The 27,201-nt window shown below is 41.3% G+C and overlaps 2 protein-coding genes, 3 non-coding genes and 1 pseudogene across 5 annotated transcripts; all 6 read right to left on the bottom strand.

Annotated features, from left to right (window-relative positions):
- Positions 1-389: 389 nt before the first annotated feature.
- Trnah-gug lies at positions 390-478 on the bottom strand. The gene is given in 2 exon segments: positions 390-424; positions 442-478. It is a non-coding gene; the product is annotated as a tRNA-His (tRNA).
- Positions 479-588: 110 nt separating this feature from the next.
- On the bottom strand, positions 589-706 carry LOC123473001 (annotated as a pseudogene).
- Positions 707-1,015: 309 nt separating this feature from the next.
- LOC123472340 lies at positions 1,016-2,117 on the bottom strand. The gene has a single exon (XM_045173732.1). The coding sequence runs from the start codon at positions 2,077-2,079 to the stop codon at positions 1,207-1,209; it is 873 nt and encodes a 290-aa protein (XP_045029667.1). The 5' UTR covers positions 2,080-2,117; the 3' UTR covers positions 1,016-1,206.
- A 1,951-nt stretch (positions 2,118-4,068) lies between these two features.
- LOC116936003 lies at positions 4,069-5,601 on the bottom strand. The gene is made up of 4 exons (XM_045173805.1): positions 5,470-5,601; positions 4,648-5,421; positions 4,238-4,549; positions 4,069-4,137 (listed from the first exon to the last, which is right to left on the bottom strand). Exons 1-4 carry the CDS (start codon positions 5,599-5,601, stop codon positions 4,069-4,071), a joined length of 1,287 nt encoding a protein of 428 aa, XP_045029740.1.
- Positions 5,602-19,316: 13,715 nt separating this feature from the next.
- On the bottom strand, positions 19,317-19,480 carry LOC123472723. The gene has a single exon (XR_006647204.1). It is a non-coding gene; the product is annotated as a U1 spliceosomal RNA (small nuclear RNA).
- A 627-nt stretch (positions 19,481-20,107) lies between these two features.
- LOC123472782 lies at positions 20,108-20,301 on the bottom strand. Its single transcript, XR_006647262.1, has one exon. It is a non-coding gene; the product is annotated as a U2 spliceosomal RNA (small nuclear RNA).
- Between the last annotated feature and the right edge of the window lie 6,900 nt (positions 20,302-27,201).

Genomic DNA, 27,201 nt, shown 5'->3' with positions numbered 1-27,201 from the left:
ATTTCCCATGAGAGAGCCCTACTACTTGAACCTTTTTCTTGTCGATTCCGCACGGACGTTGACACCAAAAGCATCAGGCAAGGTACTGCTTTTCGATTAAACTAATCATTTTGCTGCTTTCCTTTTTACACTCACATACCTATAAAGAATATAGTTCATTTTACGAATATTTCACATATTGCCATACAACACCGTTGAGTAGTAAAATTCATGCAAATTACGATGCATTTCGCCAGCTGAAGTGAACGCACAGGAATTGTTTCAGTTTACAGGTCAATTTTGCTGAACCCATTCCCGTTTACTTAACCATAAAATCAGTAAAAACCTACAACAACTGAACGAAAATTACTCAGTTGCTATCTCATTGTGCTTTTCCACTAGCTTTGAAATGCCGTGACCAGGATTCGAACCTGGGTTACTACGGTTTTACGCTATCAGACCCCACAACGTAGGGTCCTAACCACTAGACGATCACGGCCAAATTGAAACGTTTCAATACACGTTAACGTTTCCACACAATCAAATTGTGGATAATAAATATATGGTGTTGGTTATGTTAAAATCTGACTAAAGTGAAAAAAGAAACAATGCCAACAGTATCCGTATTCCCAAGCGGTCACCCATCCAAGTACTAACGGGACCCGACGTAGCTTAACTTCTGGGAGCTGACGAGACCGGGTGAGTTCTACGTGGTATGGCCGTTGACGGTATTGAACGTAAAATTTACAATGCAAATGTCCGAACTGTTTTTCGCGTGATTCACTTATTGGCGATAAAAAACATACTGAATTTAAAAAAAGCAATGCCTACAGCATCCCGTATTCCCAAGCGGCCACCCATCTTTTTTTTTTTTTTTGTAAAATCCTCTTTTATTATCAGTTAATTTTCATGGCACTCTAACATTTATCAAAACAAAAGAAAACAAAGATACAAATAATTATTTTCCTTGGATGCAGATGATTAAAGGGGAAGAAAAGCAAAAATTTGACAATGTAGGTCCCGTTAATTGGTCGACTAACAAAAACAAACAAATGCGAACAAATATTGAGGTAGATTAATACAAGAAAAACAAAAAACCAAAGGTAAACAAAAGCAATTGTCTAGCAGACACCAAAAAAACAAAAATAAACAAAGGATTTACAAATAGAGGCAGGGAAATATATACAAAAGCAATATAAAAGAACAAAACGGAACTAAAAGGGAAGACTAAATGGAAAGGAGTGGACTGGGAGGAAAAAGTGCTTTCCATAAGCTCTCTACTTCTTCTTGGCGAGGGATACGATGGGTATTTCTTGCTTTCCAGGTGATGAAGATGTATGCAGCCAGAAGAGTAAATGTTTGCCGGAGATTACCTATTGGCCCAAAATGGCCACGAATGAGATCTTCTTTGGAAGACTTGCAGCCCATTTGACGTATGGTTCCTTCCAACCAGCTCCAAACGATGTGGCGTTCAGGACATTGGAATGTCAGATGCTCATCGGTTTCTGGGTGCTGATGGCAGATTGGACATGTTGCATCTTTGGAAGGATCTAACCGATGGCATCTGGTCCTGGTAGGGAGAAGTCGCTGGTTGAAAAGGAACATGGTTTCTCTGATGTTGCTTGGCAGGGCTGCAGTCTCCTTCCAGATACGTGGCCAATCCAGGTTAGGCCTTAGGATCTCCAGCTTCCCCAAAGTGGTCACCTCCAGGATCCAATGGTTGTATGTTTTCCTGTGCACCATTGGACTCCCCTGCACCAGGATCGAAGAGGCAAATAGTTGTTTTATTTGGTGCAGGGGTTCCTGAAGGTAAGTGGGCCTCTTCATAACTGCAACGGGTACGGTGTTGTTCTTGTAGAGAGGTAGTACGGTTCGAAGAGGAAAGGACATCCAATAACGAAGTAGAGAGCTTTCTGGACTATTGGGGCCTGTCAGGACTTTATACATAGGACACAAGAAAAGGGAACGGTAAAAAAGATGTGTGTTGACCATTCCCAGTCCCCCTTGACTAACAGGACGATAAACTACAGTTTTGTTCGGCCTTTCAACTTTTCCAATCCATAGAAATTTCATGATAGCCTTTAAAATCTGGTCAGCCATATTTTGTTTACATGGTAATACTTGTGCAATAAACACAGTTCCGGAGAGAGCCTTCGACTTCAGGAAAATAACCCTCTGGTATAGATTGAAACGTCGACAGGCATTCTCTCGCAGAATACCATTTAGAGAGCCGAATGCATCATTCCAAACCCTATCAGCTGTCTCAACTATGGAGTGAGAGAATTTAATTCCTAATAGGGACAATGTTTGTGCCGACACAAGCCACTCAAGAGGCCAAGTCATCCTAGAGCTCCAAGTCCCGAGTCCCAGGGCTTTTGTTTTCTCCTTATTCATCCTTGCCTTTGTCCACTGGCAGAACAAGTCAAGGACCTGTCCTGCCCTGGTAAAATCTTCGTCACAAGAAATGAAAATGGTGACGTCATCAACGAAGGCTCTGACAGTGAGTTTTTCATTAAACAATGATATGCCCTGGAGAACTCGAGATAAACGCAACAGTAACGGCTCAATGTATAGAATAAAGAGATGGACAGATAGGGGGCATCCCTGGCGAATTGATTGAATATCAGAAAGCACCCCAGCCACCTCCGATCCGTTGAGAATTGACATTCCTGTTACAGAATACATAGTCTGTAGCCAACGGATGAAGGTGGTGGGATAGCCCATGACATCCAGAATCCTCCAGAGCACTTCCCTGTTAACCAGGTCGTAGGCCTTTTCAAAGTCAACTCCAACAATGGCAGCGCCCATACCCCGAATCGCAAAGTTGGAAGAGTCATGGCATCCCCGATCATCAACGAATTGAATGACATCTCTATAAAGCATTAAATTGTCAAAAATCAATCTACCAGGTACCCCACCTTTTTGATGAGGCCCTATGGTAGATGACAGTGTCTGCCTCAATCGTCTCGCTAAAACAGATGCCATGACTTTGTAGTCACAATTCAGAAGAGAAATTGGCCGAAAATTAGAAATTCCACAGAGCCCTGAAGACTTGGGAATTAGCCTGATCGCTGCTTGGCCCTGCGATGACGTAAGAGTTTCCCTTTCAAGGATATGATTGAACATATCCAAGAAATGGGGTGCGATCACGTCCCAAAATTCTACGTAAAACTCGTAAGGAATGCCATCGGTGCCAGGAGACTTGTTTGATTTCATCGCCATCAGAGCAGCTTTAATCTCAAGGAGGGAAATTGGTGCAGTCAGGTTTGGGGTTGGCTTAAAGCAATCTCTTACTCCCTCAAGAAAATCAGTACCTGCCAGTATGTCAGGAGAAGGTTGATTTTTGAAAATTTTACTGAAATGTGAAATAATCTCTCCTGAAATGTCCTCTTTGGTCGATAAGCATGTGCCATTAGAGGCAATGATTTTATCAATACGACATTTTCGGTAGTTAACTCTAGCTCTATTTACATGAAAAATATTGGCTTCCTCCACCTCTTGGCCTTCAAAGGAGCGGGAACGAATCCCATACCCTTTAAGTGTGCTCTCCTCCCAAGACTTTGAGAATTTCCTCAACTGGTGAAAGGCAACCCAATCAAAGGTATCTGCTTCGGCCATCTCCTGAAATGCAGGACTGGTAGAAAAATTTCGTTTCCCTAATCATTCTAGCTCTTTGTTTAGAATAATCTACCGAAATGCGTTTGATACCTGGTTTCAGTACACTCTCCCACCAATTTGCGACATTACTTTCCCTAAGAGGATGATTGGCAGATTCATGAATAAAATTTTTTACATAGTTTTGATAGCCTTCTTCTGACAGTATGGAAGTATTTAATTTCCACAAACCAGCAGGGGATCTAGTACGATGTGGGAGATCGAGATTGCAGGTAAAAGTTGATTGTACCGATTGATGATCACTAACCGACAAGGATTGCAAATAAATATTTACAAAATTCTCTGCAAAAGATCGGCTAGCATATATCCTATCAAGTCGAGAAGAACCGGAGGGATGGTAAAAGGTGTGCCCCGGTTCACTTTTATTTAACTTTTTCCAGATATCTACCAGATCAAGACCAGTAACCATCTCTTTCAAAGCATAGCTGATAATATTACTTTGGGAAGAGAAGGAGTCGGAGCATGCCTTCTCTTGGATGTCGTCTACGCAGTTAAAATCGCCCATCAACACGAAGGGCAGTCGAGTAGTTATTGTGTAAGCAGGGACGGTTTTACGAAGAAAGTTGTTTCTCTCGGTTTTTACGTGACTACCTGACGGAGCATCGATATTAATGAACGTGAAACATTTCACGTCAATAGATATAAGCCTTCCGTCGGGTTCTAGAAGTAATCGAGAATAGTCCAGACCATGTCTAATGAGAATGGCTGTTCCATTTTTGTTGGGACCGACATTTGCCAACAAACGGTAGCGACTTTCAATAATTGGACAAGAATGAAATGCTACCTCTTGAAGTCCCACGATATCTAGGTTACCGTCCCTGCAGAAGTTAAAAAGAATTTGACGTCGCTCGACTGACCTAATCCCTCCAATGTTGATAGATGCGATTTTTAGTTTTGCAGTCATTTAAATGGTTTCTTGGGTTGAGAAGTGGACAAGGTTGGTCTAGAATTCTGGGGTGTCAATGTTGGTTTGAAACGTTTGTTTTGTGGTACAGTGGGAACTTTCAGGTGGTCACTTGTTTTGTCAGTTTCCATGGACTCAACTTCCCCCAAATTGGGTTCCACTGGTTCCATGGAAATTGTCATAGGTTCCGAGTCATCAGGTTGTGTTTCAGGGATTATCATTTGAGCGGGCGGAGTCTGTCGTGGTGGGTCGTCTGTGGATTTAACGGGTTGTTCGGTGGGAGAAATTTCTAAGTTGGGAGTCCCCCCTGAGAGTGAACTTTGTAATCCACACTCAAGAAGGGCCTTAGAAACCATGGGGTCTACATCTAAGGGTAGAGTGACGGGTTTTTCCGGGACTGTCTCTGTCTTTTTAGTCATTTTATTACTGGGCTTTTGGACAATGATAGGTTCCTTATTACGTCTCAAAGTTGGGCAGTTGTAGCTAAAATGGGTTTCGTCGTCACACAGTCTGCAAGTAGGTTTTTGTCCCTCATAGTTTACCATGGCACGATAGCTGCCAATAGTAATGTATGAGGGAATATTCTTAGTCAACGTCATTCGTACTATCATCCAAGTGGCAAGGACAGGGTATAAAACGTCATCCTCTGCCACCCGATAGCGTTCCCAACGAGCATCAATTATGGTTCCAAATTCCTTCAGACGTGTCTTTACTACTCCCAAGTCTAGATTCTGTGGAATCCCTGCAATTCTGACAAATTTCTCCGGAATATTACTGTCCCTGATGACTACATTAACTTCTTTCCCTTCCAATTCCGTCCTGACGATACCACTGTGTTGGGACAAAAAATTTGAGGTGTATCCCTCTGTCGTAAACGTAATTCTAGCGACCTGATTTCTCGTATCTAGCACAGCAACTAGGCCTAAGAGATCCTGTGGCTCAACCTTCAAACTACGCACGAACCCATGTACCGCACGCATACTCAATCTCGGGAATTGAACCCCAAAATCGACATCTACACTATTGAGCCACTTGGCAGCCATTGTCCCCTAGACAATGTAAACAAACTGCCAAGGGGGAAGGGGGGGGCCCCACACAAGTAAACAAAACACCGAAAAGGATAAATTTGGGGAAAACAAGAGAAAAACAAGAAAACTATACAAAATAAACACTCTAGAATATGAAAATAACAACAAAAAGTAATGAAAATCAGCAATAAACTCACAAATTGATGGGGAAACAGGAGAACACAAAAAACATGTCTGCATCCAAGTACTAACGGGACCCGACGTAGCTTAACTTCCGGGAGCTGACGAGACCGGGTGAGTTCTACGTGGTATGGCCGTTGACAGTATTGTAATACATCCCTTTGGGGGGTTGAGTACTACAAGAATTAAATGTTGTTTCGAATTGGAATTTAAGTGAACTCGGAGGCGAATTACCCACAATGATAGACATGTATTTTACTTGACTAAGGCCATAAGAATTACACGGGAAAGGACATACAATATGACAAGAAAGGGGATAACGAGCCAAACCATAATGACCAACGAAATAAGGACAATTTGGAAGCTTACCGATGTAGCGCGAGCGTTACGGGAGCGCACGCTGGTAAAACGATAGGAAGCGGAGAAATTAACACTCAGCAATTCGACTACTAAACGTTTCAGAACTGTGAGAAGACTCTAGCAAATTCAAGAATTTGCACCGATAGAGTTTCCGCGTCTAAACGTTGTGGAAGTTGCCGAACGACTCTGTTTGTCGGAAATGTGGGTTCATTACGAAACCTCGCATTTCAGGAGTGGTCACAGACGCTGATGGCCTGTCGCAACTCGGCACGAGCAACCAATCAAGAGATGTTTTATTAATTGATTGATTATGATGTGTAAGCAACCAATCAACTGATTGTTTATTTATTGTGCGATATGCGCATCAGTTGCAGGTGTTCATCGAGGTCAGCTAAAAGTGTTGATGACTTCATCTCCGGATTGACAAACAACGTTTCAAGGAAGTAAACAGGAAATACGATACGAATTGTAAACGTTAACATAAGGAAAAAGGTGGATATCATAAGTGAAAAAGGGAGTAACATAAGATCATAAAATGTGGGCATGTTGAGTAGATATATTTGTAGGCCTTCGTTACATCGCTCTGGGCTGCGTAAGATTACGTCCCGTAATCAGACTTCATGTTTGTGATAAGAAGTTTTAACTTCTTTAATTGGAGGACAGCAGATACCGAAGAGGCCAAGACAGCAGCAAATGCGTAAGACGATGAGGACAAGGATGAAAATGACGGTGACAACCAAGGAGATTATGATGACCTCCCACCAGCTGGTATATCTCTCGACTCCTGCTGCTGTCAGTAGAACATCAGCTGCATGAGGACGATGATTCGATGGGAAATCAGCAGGTGATTGTTTATTCATGGCGGCTACGATGTCAGCTACAACGTTCATGTGGTTGAGTAAATTATCGTTATAAGCTGGATTGCTGCGATGGTCATAGTCGAAGGCTTTCACGTCTTCATAGCGGAAGGAATGAGCCAATGTACGCTCCGGCGGTACAATATTCGGGTCGATCCTTTTCCAAGTGTTGTTGCGGAAGGCGTAAGGTTTATCGTTGAAATTGACGAAACCATTTGTCCAATAGCATGGGGAAAATTTCACTAATTCCCAGCCATCGAGATTAATGGTATAATTGTTAAATTTTGGCTGTGGTCCACATGGTGTGATCACGGTTTCAAATGTGGCATTCACAGCCTTACACTGAATCACTACGGCGGTTTGTCCAAAAGCTTGCAATTTTGCACACCGAGGTAATTTCAATAATGAAGCGGCGAGCCAACCATTATATTGGGCGGTGATAATTGCTCGTTCATTTTTAGCTTTGCGAACGTCACATTCAATTGTTTGTAACATACGCGCTAACTCATTATCACGATCAATAGCACGATCTTGAGTATATTGTTTATTGGCCAATTTATCCAAATCGGGGTCACTAGATGGTGAGGTGGTTTCAACAGAGACGCTTGGTTGGGCCTTCTCCTTGATGGACGCCGACTCGGCGGTGAGTGATAAAGATTTATCGACGAAGGGCCACGTTACCAAAACTAAATTTGATTGGCCGGCGATTTTAAAAGTCGTTGTTCGGTTGTTGTAACTTCGATGATTGGGGTCGCAAGGTGGTTGAAGAGTCAAATGAAAATCTAGTTGACGTTCGTCGTCCAAGAGGCGGAAATATTTTTCATTAATCGTTTTCATCATAAGATTTCCGGTTCCAGATTCAACTGGACGTAATTCGTGTTGGATCTTATGGGTGTATGATGTATCCCAAACCAAAGTTAGATGGTTGTGAGACAAGGTACCAGCGGTTGCGGAAGCTTTTCCGATCGGCGTTGGAAAATCTTCATCTTCCAATTGTTGAAACAGTTGTACTTGTTCAAGCGCACAATTCAGAGTTTCCCAATCGACGGTTCGCATCCAGTAACCATCAGATCGAGGTTCATGCGAAAATACATACTTCTCACCCGAAAGAGTCATTTCATAACCTTCACACTTTTTAGTGTTAATAATTTTATAGCACTCAGAAGCCGTTGTGTCAATAGGAATTTTCTCAGGCACAATCACTGTTTGACCGAAAAAGTTCATAGTCACGCGGTGAATATTTCTCCATTTGGCACAAATAAAACCCGGAAATTTCACTGCGGCGCGTTCATCACTGTAGACAACATATCTCACTGGAACAGCACTCGTGGAATTCATTTTCAGCTTGCAATCAGCATCAGGAAATTTAATAATTCCCATATTCAAAGGTTCATCGCAATCGCATACGGTTGTTTGAAATGCGCGCGCGCGTAGGTAGAGACACAGCAGTAGCAATAGTAACGGCATTGATGACATTACTACACACGAAACATACGGAAAACAACACAGGGAAATATAAAAATGGAAACATTCTTATGGCCAAGTATTCTACTTTATCATGTGGATTTCTTAAAACTAAGTAAATGAGAACAATAAAAGAAAAGCTAAAAATGTGGGGAAGAAGAGGGAAAATATTCTCATGGATTTAAAAAAGGTAAAAGACATTCCGTCGGCTATACTTTAACGGTGACACAGCAACAGAGATAGGGGAAATAGGGCCTTTCAATTTAACAGAGTTGTCTACTGGAAGGAAGCAACAATTTGGGGCAAATTTGGTATCATCAGAAAGAAGAAAAAAAGATCTTAATTATAGAAAAGAAAGAATTACGAAAATTTTACTCATATAGAAACGCGGATAAGAAATAAAACATTGAAAAATGTAACGGTAAATGCGCGGCGCTGTCAAGGTCACGCGCAAGTCCAATACACGGGGAAAGTGTGAATGGGGGGAAAAACGGAGGGGAATAAAAAGGAATAAGACGGAATAGATTGCCGACGGCGAAAAAAGGGACTTAAAACTTAAAAAGGGGATATTTTCAACGTTGGAACATTGGGAAAAGCTACAGCAAGGAAAGGAAAATAAAATATATATCTTTCGCGTTGGGTGTGGCAGCTAGCGGTGGCGCTGCTATACGCGTAGTGTAAATGGAACAATGACGCATTTGCGTCAAGAACGAAAACAGAAAAGTTGTTAGTTAGGAACGAATCAAGTGAAACAGTGTGTTAGTGTTTGTTTTGTTTGTTTTTTTTTTGTTTTTTTTTTTGTTTTTGTTGTTTTTTTTGTTTTTTTTTGTATTTTTTCTTTTTTTGTTTTTTGTTTGTATTTTTTGTTTTTTTGTTAATTTTTTTTTTTTTTTTTTTTTTTTTTTTTTTTGTCAAAATACGTGTAGATTTGTTGGTACAAATGTGTAAAGTGTGTTAAGTGTCTACTGTGATGTGTAATACCTTGTCGAGTATTCACTCACATATATGGATACAGTGTAAATTTCAAACAGTGTTTTACGTAAAGGTAAGTTTTTCTACGTATTACTTTTAGGTGGACATAGGGAAAAAGAAAAACATGACAATAAAAACATTTTTAAGGTAAGCAATCGAAATAAAGTAATAATGCACTGACAATTGCATTCACACAAGAAATACATTTCATTTGAAAACAAGGTGTAAATATGATGATTTTTTTTTTTTTAATGACGGAAGAGAGGTAAGTGAGTGTTTATTTTTTTTCTCACTTTTCATTACATCAATTAATCTCTTTTTTCTCTTTTGTTTACAGGTCCATCAGTGTTTCATTGTTTATTATTCTCTTTTTTTTTACACTGTTTTTGTTCATTTTTTTTTTAAATATATATTTTGTTAATTTTTTCATGTTTATTGATGTTTATTGATGTATATGTTTTTCTTATTATATTTTTTCCTAACCCTCTCTCCCATATGTATGTTTTTTTTTTTTTTAAATCAAATACAATGTTGAATAAAAGAGTTTTGTGTTCATTATTATTGTGTAAACGGACAATCATTTGGAGGCTGGTTGAAGATGTGTCGAAGGAAGCATCGCATAACAACAAGTGCGTAGGCGAAGACAGGTCGCCATTTTGATAAGTGTCGTTTTCTTTGTTTAAAAATGAAAGATAAGCGAAAAAGAAGAAAGGAAAAGAAGTGAAAGAAGAATATAGCAGGCGGAATAGAAGAAGAGTTCGGGACTAAAGGATTGCTACGGTAATGCCAATATAATTTCCTTATTATTTTATGCGTATTAGTACTTTTACTCGTAGTTTAAAACTCGACCGCTAGATGACGTTGTTCTAGTTTACTTTTTGACCGCTAGATGGCACGAGAATGTCAATTCTGGAAATAAATAAGTCTAACTTAGAAAATAAGAACTTATTGATTAAAAATGACAAATAACTTGATGAACTTAGTTAATTAAGGTTTTTATTTATCTAACGGGGAGCTTTTTATTTTACAATAAGTAAAAAGTTAGTTTGTCCGAGATGGAATGACTTGCTTGGATCTACACATAGCTTGTACCCCTCGCATGGATAGTTGGTTAGCAAGCTTGCTTGCGACGCGAGGGTACTCGGGTTCAAATCCCGGGGGAAGCTTGTAAAAGGGAACTAATTTGCGTCGGCTCCAATGTACAGAAGGTGGGTCACGGTGGTTTTCCATCGTTGCCTTTTCTCTTCTCAGCTGTCAATTCCGTTGGCCGTGTAACTCTTGTGGGTGGCAAGAGTTGGCTGTCAGAATTGAATACTGACGATGGAGATTTGTTCCTTTCTGGCTAGGGGAGAGTCTGGCGCTGGACTCAATCCGTGTACGAACGGCTTTTGCATTTTTTCAAAATTTTTCAAGTAATTTTTCCGCAATATAATTATATATTTAATTCCAAGTCTAACCGGATTAAAAAAATTATCATATTATAATATATCTTATTCCTTAGAAACATATATAATTATATGTTTTTAAAGAACCTCCTATTTTTGAGACTACTTGAACTAATGATTTAACCTAAACTAATTGTTTGAATTATATCTTTTTCCTATATTATATATTTTTTTCCTATTCCTTTTCTCCCTATCCCATATGTTTTTTTTTCTCAATTTTGGAGACTAGTCTTATTGTTATTTCTGCCGTTTTTTATTTTAAAACACTACTGAGGCTACAACGCTTTTGAAGAGGGAGGGGAAATACAGAGAGGGAAAAGAAGACAGGATAGAAAAGTGATAGGCGAATAACAGAATATAGCAAAATTTCAAGAGACTAAAAAGAGAGAAATAGAAGAAAGAATTTTTTTCTCATCGATTGTCTTCAAATACGTAATTGACGTGTTCCATTCTTGTTAGACAAAGCTGTCCAGTTGGGATTGCAATTGGTAATGAGTAGTGGTTATGATGTGATGAATAATTTTCGGAACTTATATATGGGATTTCTTCTTGCTATTGGACTCCATCTCGGTAACGCAGAGGCTTTTGTGGATTGCGTTGCGGGCGTCTGGTTTCTTGAAGTAGTTCTGGGTTCTCAGTTGGCGTCTCTTCTTCTGGCTCGGATGGCAAACTCTCGGTTTCATCAACTTCGGCGCGTGAGGAGTCATTTTCGTTAATTGCGTTATGTTGAACTGATTGTGTTTCGTTGTCTGATTCTTCTGTGTTAGAAATATTATCTTCCGATGAAGGACGATGAACGCTGACGACATCAGCTTGTTGTTGAGAAACATTTACATGTTCAAAATGATCAGTTGTTTGCGTGGTGTCATCTTCGTAATCGTCACTTGCCAATATTTCTTCATGATCTTGATCTTCCATGGCAATGCCATGGTCTTGAGTTTGCGTCGCCATTGACTTGCGAAATCGGTTTTCGAAATCGTTGGGGTTCTCAATTGGGGGACACGGTTCCGTTTTCCACAACATTGTCTCGTATAATGGTTTTAAACGATTTACGTGCCTACGTTGACATACATAAGAACTATCAGCTATATCTACAGTACTATTATTATAAACTTTTACTACTCTATAAGGACCTTTATATTTAGATGTAAACTTCCTACTATCGCCATCCTTAACTACACGAATATCTAATAAGACTTTATCACCTACAACATATTTCTTTTCTTTTGCTCGTTTGTTATATTGTTCGCGCTGGCGATTCCGAGCTTTCTCGGTTTCTTCGCGAACTCGTTGGAAGCTATAACGCAAGCGATCGTTTAAATTCCCTACATAATCAGAGGCGGATTTAAAAGTTGAAGGAGAAGCATCTAGAAATTCGTTAATAGGGATATTAGGATCTCTACCGTGCACTAAATAATAAGGGGTTTGAAGTGTCGAAGAATGCGTAGAACTACGGTATGCAAATAAAACATCATCCAACATTTCTTCCCAATTAGCATGTTGCCCATCTTTTAATTCTTTTCTTAACATAGAGGTTAATGTTCGATTAAATCTCTCGGTCTCACCATTACTAGCAGGATTGTAGGCAGTGATGAGCCTTTGATCAACCTTTAACTTTTTACAAAAATAGCGGAATAATTTCGATGTGAAATTTGTTCCACGATCAGAAAGAAAAGCTTTTGGCATTCCATGCCGTACAATAATGGTTTTATATACACACTCAGCTGTGGTTTGGGCAGTTTGATCTTTCAATGCTACTGCTTCTACCCAGCGACTAAAATAATCAGTGATAACTAAGATATAACTATTTCCATTAGGAGAAACGGGAGTAATAGGGCCTAAGAAATCCATACCAATCACTTGAAAAGGGGCTTTTGCAAGTTCATGGGGATGTAATAGGGCTCTATAAGTTGATGCCGTATTAGCGGTACAAATTTCACAAGCTTGACAATATTCTAATATATCTTTCCTCATTGTAGGCCAATAATAATTGTTTTTGACCTTCAAATAAGTTTTATAAAAAGCTAAATGCCCACCCATCGGCGCATCGTGTAATTCTTTCAACACTAGATGGCGGAGGGAGTAAGGCAAGACTAACTGATGATTAATTTCATTACGTTTACTATCCTTTGAAGGCAATTCGTGCCGATAAAGCGTACCTTCAATAATTTCAAAATATTCAATTTCTTTAGCCCAATCCGGCTTGGATTGGCTAAATTTCTCGTCAAGTACTCCTTTCTCTAGATAATTTCGAATATCTATACAAAGTTCATCTTCAAGCTGTTTTTCGCAAATTAACTTAATATTATTTGGTACTGGTTGAATACTAGCAACTTTTAAACGGGATAAACAATCTGCATTCTGATGGATACGTCCAGGCCTATATTTCAATTCATAATTCGTCGCGGCTAATAATATAGCCCATCTACCTAACCTACCATTATTATCTTTCTGATTTTTAAGCCATTGCAAAGGTCGATGGTCACTAATGATTTCAAAAGGTTTATCTAATAAGTAATGGCGGAAGTATTTAATTGCATCAACTACAGCTAATGCTTCTTTTTCTGTGGTACTGTACTTCATTTCGGCTTTTGTTAACTGTCTACTAGAATAGGCTATTGGATGTTCTTTCCCATCTTGCATTTGCGATAATACCGCTCCAATTCCATACTCACACGCATCAGTAAAAAGAAAAAATTTTTCGTTAAAATTTGGATATGCAAGAACTGGGGGAGTTACTAGAGAATTGCGCAACTTCTCAAAGGCAACCTGTTCCTCAGTTCCCCACGCAAATGGTTTCCTACTTATATCTTTATGCGTTAATCGAGTTAACGGCTTAGCGATTGAACCAAAATCTTTAATAAATCTTCTATAATATCCGGCAAGTCCAAGAAATGATCTGACTTCGTCGACAGAAGTTGGTGTTTTATAATTAATTATCTTATCAATTTTACTCGGATCGGGTTTAATACCGTCCGTTGAGATTACATGACCTAAATAATTTACTGACCGCTTAGCGAATTGACATTTATTAAGTTTTAACTTTAAATTTGCTGCTTTTAAAAGGTTAAAAATTTCTCGAATGTCGTTTAAATGACTTTCAAATGTATCTGAAAAGATAATGACGTCATCCAGATAAACTAACGCTTTACTTCCTAAGACGTTTCTCAGTACATAATTCATTAGCCTTTGGAACGTGGCAAGTGCATTGCACAAACCAAACGCCATTCTCTCGAATTCATAAAGATTATTTTCTACAACAAAAGCTGTTTTCTCGATATCTGGATCCTGAACTTGAATTTGCCAATAACCGGAAGCTAAATCAAGGGTTGTAAAGAATTTTTTTCCATATAATTTGTCTAAAGTTTCATCGATGCGTGGCATGGGAAAAGAGTCTTTCTTTGTAATGCTGTTTAATTTCCTATAATCAACGCAAAATCTTATTTCTCCATTCTTTTTCTCTACAAGCACCACGGGTGAAGCCCATGGAGATTGCGAGTATCTGATGACCTTTGCATCTAGCATCTCCTGCACTTTATCTTTCAATAATTTCCTTTGATTATTAGTAACTCTATATGGGCGTTGTCGAATGGGGCCTCTTCCTTCTGTATCAATTGTATGTTTAATGAGATTGGTATTCCCTAGTTCTGAATCTTTTGAAGCAAACAAGTCGTGAAAATCATTTAATAATTGAGAGAGCGGTGCTTGAAATTCCGGGTCGACTTCCGAAATTACAATAGGCTCACGTGATTCTATGGGCTTAATTTCTGATGTATTTAACGCTACTTTTCCGATAATCTGCTGAGCGATTTCAATAACGCCTAACTTGGTGTTTCGTGGAATTGTGACTTGTTGTAACGAATGATTCTCGACTATAATGTTATATGCTCCATCTCCCGATACCTTTCCTATAAATTCTTCAATATAAATTCCATCTGGCAAATTCTCACTTGGGGTGAAGATAAATGCCGAATTCGGAGGTACATACGGAAATGAACCCTTCAATTGGCCTACAGTTACTAGCGACGTCTGACGAGGTAACGTCGTCTTTTTTACTGCTGTAACTGCCATTACCGGCACCCTAAAAATAGAAGCGGGGCCTTGCCCATGTCTAGCTAAGTAAATACTCTTTGTTTCTCCATCAAGCTGAAAACCATGCTTCTGGATTGCGTCCCATCCAAGGATACAATCTTCAGAAACACCGTTTGTAACGATAAATTCTTGCTGTAAAATTGTCTCCCCGTATCCAACGGGCAGAGTCACTTTTCCCAGCGTATGTAACTTATTTTCTCCTACATCATATAAATCGAAGTCAAGCTGGCTGCAGATCGCCTGACCTCTAGGGGGTAACTTCTTAAATAAACGTTCATGTAAAATGCTTTTAGACGCGCCTGTATCGAATAATGCTTGGAACGGGACCTGGAAAATCTTTAACGGAATTCTTGGAGTCGATTCATTCGTAATTGTTGTTAATTTTGCGACTTGTCGGGATTTTCGGGGAGGCTCTTCATCAACTGACCCGAAGCTACAGTTGATTCCTACTGGTTTTCCTGATGTTGAGGAGAACCGGGAATGTTAGGTCTATTATTGTTTCTGAACTTAGGACAATTGTTAGATCTATGCCTGATGTCACGGCAAGAATAACAAATAGGCGGCTGAGCTTGTTCTAGTCCTTGACGTTGATAACGGCGACAATCTGCCTGAATGTGACCTCGGTAACCACAAAAATTGCAAATAGCCGACGACTGTAAAGGTCGATTATTGAAATCATTCGGAGGTCTGGGGGCTGGCGGACTACTGTTTGTAGAACTATTTTGGGAGTTTACAAATAATCTTTTTCCATTATTGTTATTAAAGCGCTGCTGCGGAGCTCTCACGTTACCATCTTGCTGATTAGCTAAAGTCGGTTGAAACGAAACCTGTTTCCTATACTGTGTGTTTGAAGGATATGAGACGTCTTTCCTATTGAGATGGAGTTTCTTTACGCTCTGCACGAGTTCACTAAGAACGTCCCTAATCTGCTCACTTTCAGTTTTCTTTTCCACAACAGGCTTGTCTTCATGGTGAACGTTAGCCACTGCCTTCATCATCATTTCTTTCTGATCTACTATCATTTGCTTAAGCTCTGTCAATTCTGCGCTATTGGTGCCATGTGTGCCATCAATAGACCGAATAAACTCCTGCCTTTCACGATCTGTTTCTAACGCTTCTAGTCTACTAGCATACGTCCGTGTTGAAGTAACTAGTTCGCCAAAATCCTTAAAGTCCTTATACTTAACTTTCGTCTGTAGTTTAGAATCTAAGCCTTCAATAAATTTCTGCATTAAAATGATTGCAAAAGACTTCTCAGAGTGAGCTACAGGATATGCACGCTTGAAAATTTCCTGAAGTCGAAGGGCATAATCAACGATCTTTTCTCCTGGCTTACGCTTAGCTTTGTTAAATTTCTTAAGATATAAATCAACATTTTCGTCGCCGTGAAAATGATCGAGCAAAGCTTCTTTGACCGAATCATAATCATGCGGAAGATCTTTCAAAATGGCCTGAATGACGGAAAAAGCTCTGTCTGTTAACTTAGCACGAAGCATTTGGACAATTTTCTCTCCTGACCATCCTGATGTGTCTACTATAGCTTCGAAAGATTCTAGCCAAGAGTCGAAACGCGTAAGTGGACTTCCGGAAAACGAAGGAAGTAACTGCAAACGGGAAAAGGTATGCTGATTATTCTGGAAATCATCAAGATCTCTAGCTGTAGCTGCTCTACTAGGGGGAGGACATTGAGCCATGTTCTTAGGATTTGTTTCTTGCGCTCTTAAGCTCTCCTGTCTTGAATTGTGAGATTGTGTTGAAATGCTGCTCGTAGATGATCGAGATTCGCTGTAACGTCTGCGATGCTCCTGGGTGGTGTAATCAGTATGCGTGGGCGTCGGGTCGAACATCGACGACGGGAGAAGCGAATAGGGCGGTGGTCGGCGAATCGCACCTGTCGTTGACGTCGAACGGTTCTCTCCTCTTGACGGTGTGCTGGTTGTTGGGCCGCGGGTTGTTGAGGTACGTCCTCCACCGTATGGGATGGTAGGAACCGTTGCAATCGGACCTTGATTTGGGAGAGTGTTTGTTTGATCTCCTCTGCCAGCTGCACGTTGTTCGGGTTGACTGCTCCCGGGAAGTTGTCCAATTTCCTCAGCAACGAGTTGATTTCCGGAACTAGCGGTTCCAGCGGAGTCAGCAGGCGTAGCTCCCGCAGGTAGAAGATTAGGTTGCGGATGTCTATCAGGAACGACTGTTGATGGGTCAGTAGCTGCACTTCCAAGTGGGAGGATAACTCTCTCACTTCGTACGTTAGATGTAGGTAGCGTTCTTCTCGGTGTCTGATGGAAGTTCCAAAATTCGGAAACGAGGCTAAGATTGTCTCGTGTTTCTGTGGTGTCACGCCTTGCAGTTCCGTGATGCAGTGAATTTGACTCAGCAGAAATATCAGGAATTGTCTCGCTTGTGATATGAAGATCGATGTCAGCACGGACGCTTGGGCTTCCGATTGGGTTGTTTTCTTCTCCTGTGCGTGTAGTTTCACCTGTAGGATCGACGTCAGATGCCTCAGCAGAATCGTAGGTTCTGTCCACACCGTCGTTGGATTCTGGTTGGTTAAATAGTGGTTCGATAGACGGATGTCTTGAATCAACCAAATTAGCTGTACCCAGGTCTTCGGATCGGTCGACTGAAAGTCCGCTTCTCTCTCCTTCCGGCTCTTGATCGCAAGGATAAGGTACGGAAGCTGGCTCGTTTTTGGCTGGAATATCTTCTGTTGATTGTTCTTGATTTTGTTGAATAGATGTCGTAGGCTCAGGTTCAGTTGATTTTCCATTCGGGGAGTTCCTCGTGAAAAACCCTAACACAGTTTTTGCTACTGAACTAGACTTAGGCGAAACTTTTGGAGGAGACTTAGCTGGAGAAATACGCGCAGCAATTCTAGCAAAAATAGAGGGTGAACGCTCCTCTTAAACGGTTCCAGAGGCAAAACTACCTCTGGGTTTCCGTCTGTAAACAAGATCAAGACGAGCTACGGCTTCGTACGCACCGTAAGACCTAAGCTTACTTAACTGAGAACTAACTCTAGATGGTTGTGTACTTACAACGGAAGAAGCGGGTTTACTAGCCGGTTCAGAAATTGGTTTGGGAGTGGTACAAGCTGGACATGTATCAGGTGCAATTTTGGGTTCAACATACAACTTATCGAAATTAAGTGATCCAGCAACAGTTGGCTCACTGGGCAGGGGAACATTAATTTGGGGCACACTGGGTTGTATGGGAGTTCGTGGAATTCTAGACCCGCCAGTAATAACATCATCATTCATTGTGGTTGAGTTCAAAAAGCGCTGCCACCATTATGTAATACATCCCTTTGGGGGGTTGAGTACTACAAGAATTAAATGTTGTTTCGAATTGGAATTTAAGTGAACTCGGAGGCGAATTACCCACAATGATAGACATGTATTTTACTTGACTAAGGCCATAAGAATTACACGGGAAAGGACATACAATATGACAAGAAAGGGGATAACGAGCCAAACCATAATGACCAACGAAATAAGGACAATTTGGAAGCTTACCGATGTAGCGCGAGCGTTACGGGAGCGCACGCTGGTAAAACGATAGGAAGCGGAGAAATTAACACTCAGCAATTCGACTACTAAACGTTTCAGAACTGTGAGAAGACTCTAGCAAATTCAAGAATTTGCACCGATAGAGTTTCCGCGTCAAAACGTTGTGGAAGTTGCCGAACGACTCTGTTTGTCGGAAATGTGGGTTCATCACGAAACCTCGCATTTCGAGAGTGGTCACAGACGCTGATGGCCTGTCGCAACTCGGCACGAGCAACCAATCAAGAGATGTTTTATTAATTGATTGATTATGACGTGTAAGCAACCAATCAACTGATTGTTTATTTATTGTGCGATATGCGCATCAGTTGCAGGTGTTTATCGAGGTCAGCTAAAAGTGTTGATGACTTCATCTCCGGATTGACAAACAACGTTTCAAGGAAGTAAACAGGAAATACGATACGAATTGTAAACGTTAACATAAGGAAAAAGGTGGATATCATAAGTGAAAAAGGGAGTAACATAAGATCATAAAATGTGGGCATGTTAAGTAAATATATTTGTAGGCCTTTGTTACAGTATTGAATGTAAAATTTACAACGCATATGTCCGAATCGTTGTTGGCGTACATCAATCATCACAAAGTATCCGCCTTTTTAACGTTTAGGCATCATAAGTGACTTTCTTATCGGGCTTGACCAATGCATTCTTTGCGCTTCTCTTAATGGTTTGCAAATTTAAATAGAGAATAACCCCTTTAATGCGGTGGTTTTGATCGCACAGTGACTCCTTTACCAAGTGAAAAGTATCCGTTCAAGTCTGCTTCACTTAGTATTATAGATTCTGCTGCTCAGGGGACGGCGCGAACGCAGTCCCCCACTACAAAAAATTGTACTCCCGAGTTAATCACATTAGGATTAATCGCAAGGGTCAGCCCATCCTTAGTGCAATGGAAAGGCCTCACCCTGAAGGAACCACCTTAGTGATCATGGTTGCCTCTGAGCCAGGTAAGTATGACTTTTGTAAATACTTGACGATTTCTCATATTTTTTTGGTAGACAAACAATAACGACGAAGTACACTAAATCATAGAGCTCAACAAAGAACTATCGCACGTGGAATTACGTATAAAACTGAAAAATGGGATTGAGCATAGTTGATCCTATAAAGCTCTTATTTAAAAAATCGAAAACCTACAGCCATTTCTGGGTTAGAAGAGAAATGCTCCCATTTGGGAAAACTTCTTCCTCCAAAATGGAGACGTCGAATTGCGCTGTTTTTTCGTCTTTACTCCTCAACTGATCTAAACAACAATATTCATAAGAGACATGTCTGCATTTCAGATTGCCGTTCACTCAATTAAACTCGAACCCATTTGAATGGTTAGCTCTAAAATAAACTCGTTCCCTTTGAGGGACACAACTTGTTGGGCTGCAATTATTTAACCATGTTCCATACCTAGTGAAAGCTGTCGAAAGATACATTTTCAGCAGCCAAATGACTTCCGATGGAATAGTAATAGGTTGAGGATAAGAAAGTATGTTGATATAGTGTATATGTCATTTTTTCCACCTCATGGTGATGCGAGAAACATAAAGAAGAGCACTCAGAAATTGATTTAATTCAGAAAAACATCCCTTTTAAGGGGTGAGCCGAGCCCGGAGGTACTGCAATACCGGGTCAACCCGTGGCAGGATCAATGCAAGCATTGATTTCCCACCGAATTCCAAAAATCAGTTTAATATTCTGGGGTTCATTTGAACCCGTATCAGATATTAAGCTGATAAGAACAGATTTTATGCTTTGTATTTTCCAATGGACTGGGAATAAAGCTGTATACAATTAGGTGTTTACATTAATATGTAAAGGGAAAAAGTTCGCGAGACGACGTGTCAACGCTACGTTAAAAAACCCTTAAAGAGAATGTTGCAGAAGACTGTTGTCTTCTGTTTCTTCATCTTCTTCGGGCGGTGGATCGCTTCCTTCTGTTTGATAGGCCAAGTGCTTTGCTATTATTCTGGTCGTTCCTTGTATGGCCAAGAGTTTCATCTTCCTCTTCAGGTTGTTCCATCGTCTTCCAGGAATGCTGAGGGCTAGAGATATGGCGTCGTTGCTCGGAAGCCAGGACCCGAGAGAGCCAACGACTAGAGGGAGTACAGATCCAAGGTCTTTGTACTTCTCTATCTTCTTATTCCTTGCCCTCTCTAACCCTTCTGCACTGCTGAGTGGAACCGTCACGTCGATAACGATAGCTGGGTTCGTCGATGTTACAACGATGTCAGGGCGCCTTCCGGTGGAGTCAATTGCCCGATTGACGGAAACGGAGTGGCCGAGCGCCTCCGCTTCTGTCACCATAAGATCTAAGATAGAATTATGTCTATTAATGGATAGAGCTGAATTGACTTGGCAACAGCAGACGACATGGTCTGTTGTTTCCAATTTGCCACAACCAAGACGACATGTCTTGTTTGTGGACTTAGATCCTGGACACCCTCTAACTGGAAGTCTTCCAAGTCTGGCTTGGTTGAGGTAGTGCCGTTCTTGAAATGTTAGAGGTGTTCTGCAGGAGATGAGTGCTGCTGTGTCCTTCGCCATGTCGAGTGCAAGCCCCGTTGCAACCTTCCCTTGTTGCTCTGACAGTAGCCTTGACGTCCATCTTCCTCTCAGGGCGGTTCGGAGTCCTCTGACTGCTTTCAGGGAAATGCAAGAGATGTCATCGGCGAGGATTTTGGAGTACTGTTCGCCGGATACATCAATCTTGATCCTCTTCAAGTGGCCAGCTGCCCTCCTCGAACGCGTCCAGAGGTTCATGGATGCTCCTCCATGTCTTATGGCACCAAGTCCTTTGTCCATTGACCCTGCCAAGTATTCGTTAATTGGTATGGGGAATGGTACTTCTCTCTTTCCGTATCCTAGTCGTATTGTCTCCTCTAGTTGCGCCATAGCCACTTCGCTAACGGACTTGTCCTCGCTGTCTAGGAGTTGCATCGCTCTAGCTATGGTCCAGATATCAGCCTCCTCGGTCAAAGGAAGCATTCCAAGCCCCCCAACTCTTCTGTCTGCGTAGAAGAAAGCAGTGTTAGACGAGATAGGGACGTTGGCAACTCTGCGTAGAAAATCTCTGCATGCGACATCCAGGTCGTAGAGAGCACCCTTTTCCACCCTTCCTGACGCCAGATGATGAGACAGCGATGGTAGAAGACAACTCCTGTATACTTCTAACTTCTGCCAGGGAGCTAAACCAGAATCTGCTACTTTAATTAAGTTTTGAGCTAAAGAGGTGGTTGGACGAAAGGTCAAGCGAGCTCCTAGAGGTGTTCCTAGGTAGTCCTCTTGATCGTCTTCTGCCAGGGGTCTGATTTCGGCGTCTCCGATTTTCAGCGAGTTGTCTGTAACAGATTTTCCGTTAATAAGTGTTAAGGACGTGCACTTACCTGGATTGAACTTCAAGCCTAGCGAGGTTGCCGTGTCCTCTACGGCATTGAGAGTTCTTTGCGTTTCTCGGATTGACGATCCTACAATGGCAATATCGTCCGCATATGCTGTAGTTGAGACCCTAGCTTGAAACGCTGAGAATCCGGTGTTATTTGATTTTGCCGTCCGTATGATGGGTTCAGCTGCCAGGTTGAATACCACGCTGCTTAATGGGTCGCCTTGTCGAACACCAGCCGTTGGATGAATCTGCACGGAATCTTGCCCAACAGCAAACTCCATGATGTTGTTTGAGTAGATATCGCTTAGGAAGCGACGAAGCTCAGCTGGTATTGGTAGACTCTGAAATAGACAATTTAAAATTGGGTGAGGAATGGATCCAAAAGCATTGGAGAGGTCCAACCAGGCAATCACCATCTCCCTCTTGGACTGTTTCGCCTGTTCGATAACAGTGTGAAGGAGATGTGTGTGTTCCTGGATGCCTCGAAGAAGAAGAAGAAGAACAGATTTTATGCTTTGTATTTTCCAATGGACTGGGAATAAAGCTGTATACAATTATGTTTTTACATTTATATGTAATGGGAAAAAGTTCGCGAGACGACTGTTCGATAACTGAAACTCAAGTTACTGGGTGTTATATGCCATACGGATCTCGAAAATATGGCTGATGAACAAAATGAGCAAACCACTATCGAAAAACGAAGAAAGTCACCAGGAAACCAGGCTGTTGCTAGAACCCTGCCTGGCACTGTTCGAAGCCAATACAACTCATTAGTTTTTATCTTCTCTTTTGATACAAATAGATTATTAGGCTAAAAGGTTCAAATATTATATTATATGTGAAGCTGGTGATTGCAATGCACTCTCCATTTGAGTCAATCAACTCCACCTAGTAGCAAACTCTGCACACTATGAACTATCAATGCAGCAGGAATGCATCAGAAAACATGTTGGATAGAATCCTGGAATACGTAACGCAGCTGTTTTTGCAGCAACCAAGTTAATGTTACGCAGAGACAACAACGAACAACAGGAAGAAATGTTACGTGAAGACATTAGCGAACGTCACATGTTTGAAATACTACGCCTGCCAATGTGCGAAATTCTTATTAAAGGGCACAGGATTCGATCAATGAAATCTACACATGGAAACGTTAGCTACTTTGATATCGATAACACGAAACGCTAAAGAGACGAGGCATTTGGGTTTAACGTTTTACGTATATCAGAAGAATCAATAAGTTCATTTTTCTATGCTTTGCTAAATTACCGCTCTGAAAACGCCGGTTTCCTTCCAGTGTGCCACAAGGGAACACCGAAAACGGTCCGCTTCATCCTAGAAATACAATCGGTCGTCAGACATTAATACTTCAGCTGAATGTGTGGCACGTATCTGTAATCCTGCTTCTGGGAGGCTTGATAGTGTGGATGACTTGAGACGAGGATTCCTACTTCGTGACCGTGCATGTTGATCAGGCGTCCGCACTAAGTTCGGCATCAACATGGACCCATTGAAGGAATTTAATGGGTGCAGGTTAGCTAAGGAGGAGCAAAACGGGCCAGGAAGGAAACTAAGCAGCCAAAAGTTCCCGTGTCGAGCAGTAGTAGGATCGCGCCCGTGAATGTACGACATGAATTAGCCTCGACGAAACAGTCAAACCTCTTTCTTTTTATTTTTATTAAGGAAAGTATGAGTTTCAATGGGTTTGTTTCTACTTCAAAAGTGAAATACTGCCACAACAATAAGCTCCACCCTAAATCTCTGAATCTGAAATATTGCAATTGGGTAAAAGAGTGAAAGCTCAAGTGATTGGCATGATTGCATCTGTTGCGGATTGTCAAAGTCCACAAGAAGAAAGAATATCTAAATTTTGAAGGCCCGTCAGACGGCCTATTGTTTTTTACTTATAATTTATGTTATAATTGTAAACTTTTTGTAGGCCGCCAGGGGCGCTGCCAAGCAGAGCCCTCTTGGTGGCCGATATCGGCAATAGCCGTTGTTAGAATTTTTCCCTGTGTAAAGGCAGACGCCATTTCTTGTGTCAGAAGTCAGTTTCAAATAAACTAGTGGTAGAACCTGCCTAAGTTAACTTTACAAAGGTATTGAATCGCAGGTATTAGAGTTGTTAATTAGATTTAAATACTTTTCATGGTCCTTCGAACCTTTTCATGGTCCTTCGAACCTTTTTTGAGACTGACGATATCGTCCAAGTAATTGGCGTAATTTAAAGTGTAGACTTTGAGTGAGAGATTCAACACGTGTTGTAAGGAATCACGTGTTAGGGAAATTTTCAGCCCACTATTAATTTATAGTGTAAGTGTTTTGACCTATCTGTTACCTAATTAACAAGTCGTTAAAGGTGTGCGATTTCGCAAAAATACAGTCTTTTGTTTCTTCTTAAACTCGTTTTTGTGTTGCTTTCTCAGACACAATATTGCCTTGGGATATCCCACTATAATTGTTATTTAGACAACTTTTTCAGATCACCAGTAGAACTCCACAACAAAAATGGCCACCAAGAGATTGAATCAAGCAACGTTGGCGGTGACCATAGAAGTTTTGGAGAAAGAACTTCATAAAGATTTGAAGAATTATGAAACCGCAGCTAATGAAAGCAGATTGCAGGAAGCTGAAACTTCGTTTGAGCTGGCCGATGACAGGATGAAACGACTAATCAGAAATTACGAAACAATCATCCCTATGTTGGAACAAGCCCCCGAAGTTCAACAGAAGTACCTGGTGCAGCATGAAGAGTTCGTCGACCGTTTCCACAAAATAACCATCGACTGGAAGAAAAGGAAACCAGTAGTAACAACAAGTATGGCAAGCCCCATACTTCAAGTAGCAGCTCCAAGTGGAAACAATACACCTCCAAGCACAATTACTCCACCGATGAATGCGATGCAACTGCAAGTACCTTCAACCCCGTGGAACATTGCACATCTGTTACCACGGATAGAAATCACCAAGTTTGATGGAAATCTTAGCAAATGGGAGGATTGGTGGGCAATTTTTCGCACACTGATCCACGAGAATCCGTCAATGAGACCCATCGAGAAATTCAGCAGACTGAAGTTGCATTTAACGGAGGACGCAGCTGGTGCGATATCGTACTTGGATCTGACAGACAACAATTATATCAAAGCAATAGATATTTTGACTGGGAAATACAACAAGCCGAGATCGGTAAAAGCAGACCATTATATTGCCATTACAGAAATTCCAAGAGTAGAACATCAAGAAGACTTTAAAGGACTACGGAAACTACATGACAAGGCAATGGGCCATGCTTTCAACCTCGGCAGTTTAGACCAACAAACAGCTCAGAATGAAGCAATTATGGAAATCTTGACAAGAAAACTGCCAATTGAACTAAAATCTCGATGGCATGGCAAAACCAGGCAGTTCAACAAGACATTAGCAGATTTCTTTACCTTCATCGACTCAATAGCTGCAGATTGGGAGTATGCTTACTCAACCGAGAAGCAAGAGAAGAAGAAGACAAGACCAGAAACAAGCGAAAAAACGCAAAAAGTAACATTTGCCACCACACCAACGGCAGCTGAACTAGTAGTCACAGGCACTGCTACAGAATATAAGGACAGGAAACAGAACACTACGGTCAAAAGAAGATGTTTATTCTGCAATGATAAACATTCACCGGCAAAATGTGATATCACCCTAGAGAAGAAACTGGAGCTAATCAAGAAAGAAAAAAGGTGTTGGAAGTGCCTGGGACAAAATCATCAGGTGAGAGAGTGTTGGAGTACAAGAAAATGCTACAAGTGCGGAATGGGTCACCACACGTCTATCTGCAACAAGGCAGTTAAACCGAAATCGGTGACAGCAACTGTGGCAGCGTCTCCAATGTTAAAAGTAGCAGATGGCGCTCCTCTCTCAATCGAAGCACGCCTATTTGGTGGCGTATACGTCCAAACGGCAACAGTGGTAGTGGAGGGCCCAAACGGTTGGCATAAAGCTATCGCCTATATCGATCAAGGATCGAATGCAACCCTTGTTAGAAGTGAATTGGCACAGACTTTAGGGCTACAAGAAGTCGGAAAAATCAATCTGAAGCTGCAAGCAGTGGGACACATCCATCCAGAAAACGAAAGAAGCGTAAGAAAGCTACGACTTCGCGGAACAATCCCACAGGCGGAAGATATTGAACTTGAAGCAATAGAGCAACCCGAAATCGGGAAAATTGCTGGGTCGAGTAAGACTGAATTCGTCAGCGAACTTTGGAGACAAGGATACCAACTAGCCGACGACAGAATACTGAGCGGAAAAGCAGGACCCTGCCAAATAGACGTCTTGATCGGAGCAAATCAAGTCTGGAAGGTTCTCGGCTGAAAACAGATCGTGTCGAATACAGGTATTCGAGCGATAGAAAGTAAATTGGGATGGCTACTACTAGGACAAGATGAGAAGGTGGCGTTATCGTCTACAACGGCTATCAGCTTTCTCTTAAAAGCTAAACTAGGAACACCCAAAGATTTACATGAAGAAACTGACCCGAAAAAAGAAGAAATTGATTTTGCCAGATGGTGGAAACTAGAGAGTCTAGATCCACTGGAAAAGGTGCCACTTTCAGAACAGTGGAAGACCTATGCAGAGTCCATCACTCAACATGATGATGGACATTATGTAGCACCGCTCCCATGGAACGGGAGCAAAAAATACCTCAGCAAGAATGAAGCCATGGCAGAAGGTCAGGCAAAGGCACTGATAAGAAGATTGGACAGAGACCAGGAGATGAAGACTTCATACGAAGCCGAGTTCAGCAAATTAAAGGAACTTAGGTTCATTTCCAAGGCGGATACGTCATTCGACGGTATCTACACGGTTCTGCCCCATCATCCGGTTGTCAGAAAAGACAAAACCACCAGCAGAGTAAGACCAGTTTTCAATGGTTCAGCAAAACCGAAAACGGGTTTCAGCGCCAATGATTGCCTAGAAGAAGGACCCAATCTGAACCCAGACATTGTTGACATCATGTTACAGTTTAGGCTCAACCCCATTGTCTGGACAGCTGACATTAGACAAGCGTTTCTAATGGTGAAACTGCTTAAAGAAGACGCGGAAGCGTTAAGGTTTTTTCTAGAGGATGAAAACGTCCCAGGATCACTGCAACCTTATAAATGGAACAGGCTTCCATTTGGACTCACATGCAGCCCGGCAGTGCTCAGAACCGTCCTGAAGAAACATTTGGAGTCCTATGAAGGTGACTTAGCAGAAATCAGCAAACAAATTCTACGCCACCTATATGTAGATGACTACTTGTCGAATGCATCTACAGTAGA

This window comes from Daphnia magna, linkage group LG5, assembly GCF_020631705.1.
Source record: "Daphnia magna isolate NIES linkage group LG5, ASM2063170v1.1, whole genome shotgun sequence".
In the NCBI taxonomy this organism is placed as follows: Eukaryota; Metazoa; Arthropoda; class Branchiopoda; order Diplostraca; family Daphniidae; genus Daphnia; species Daphnia magna.
This window is presented reverse-complemented; position numbering and strand designations above follow the sequence as displayed.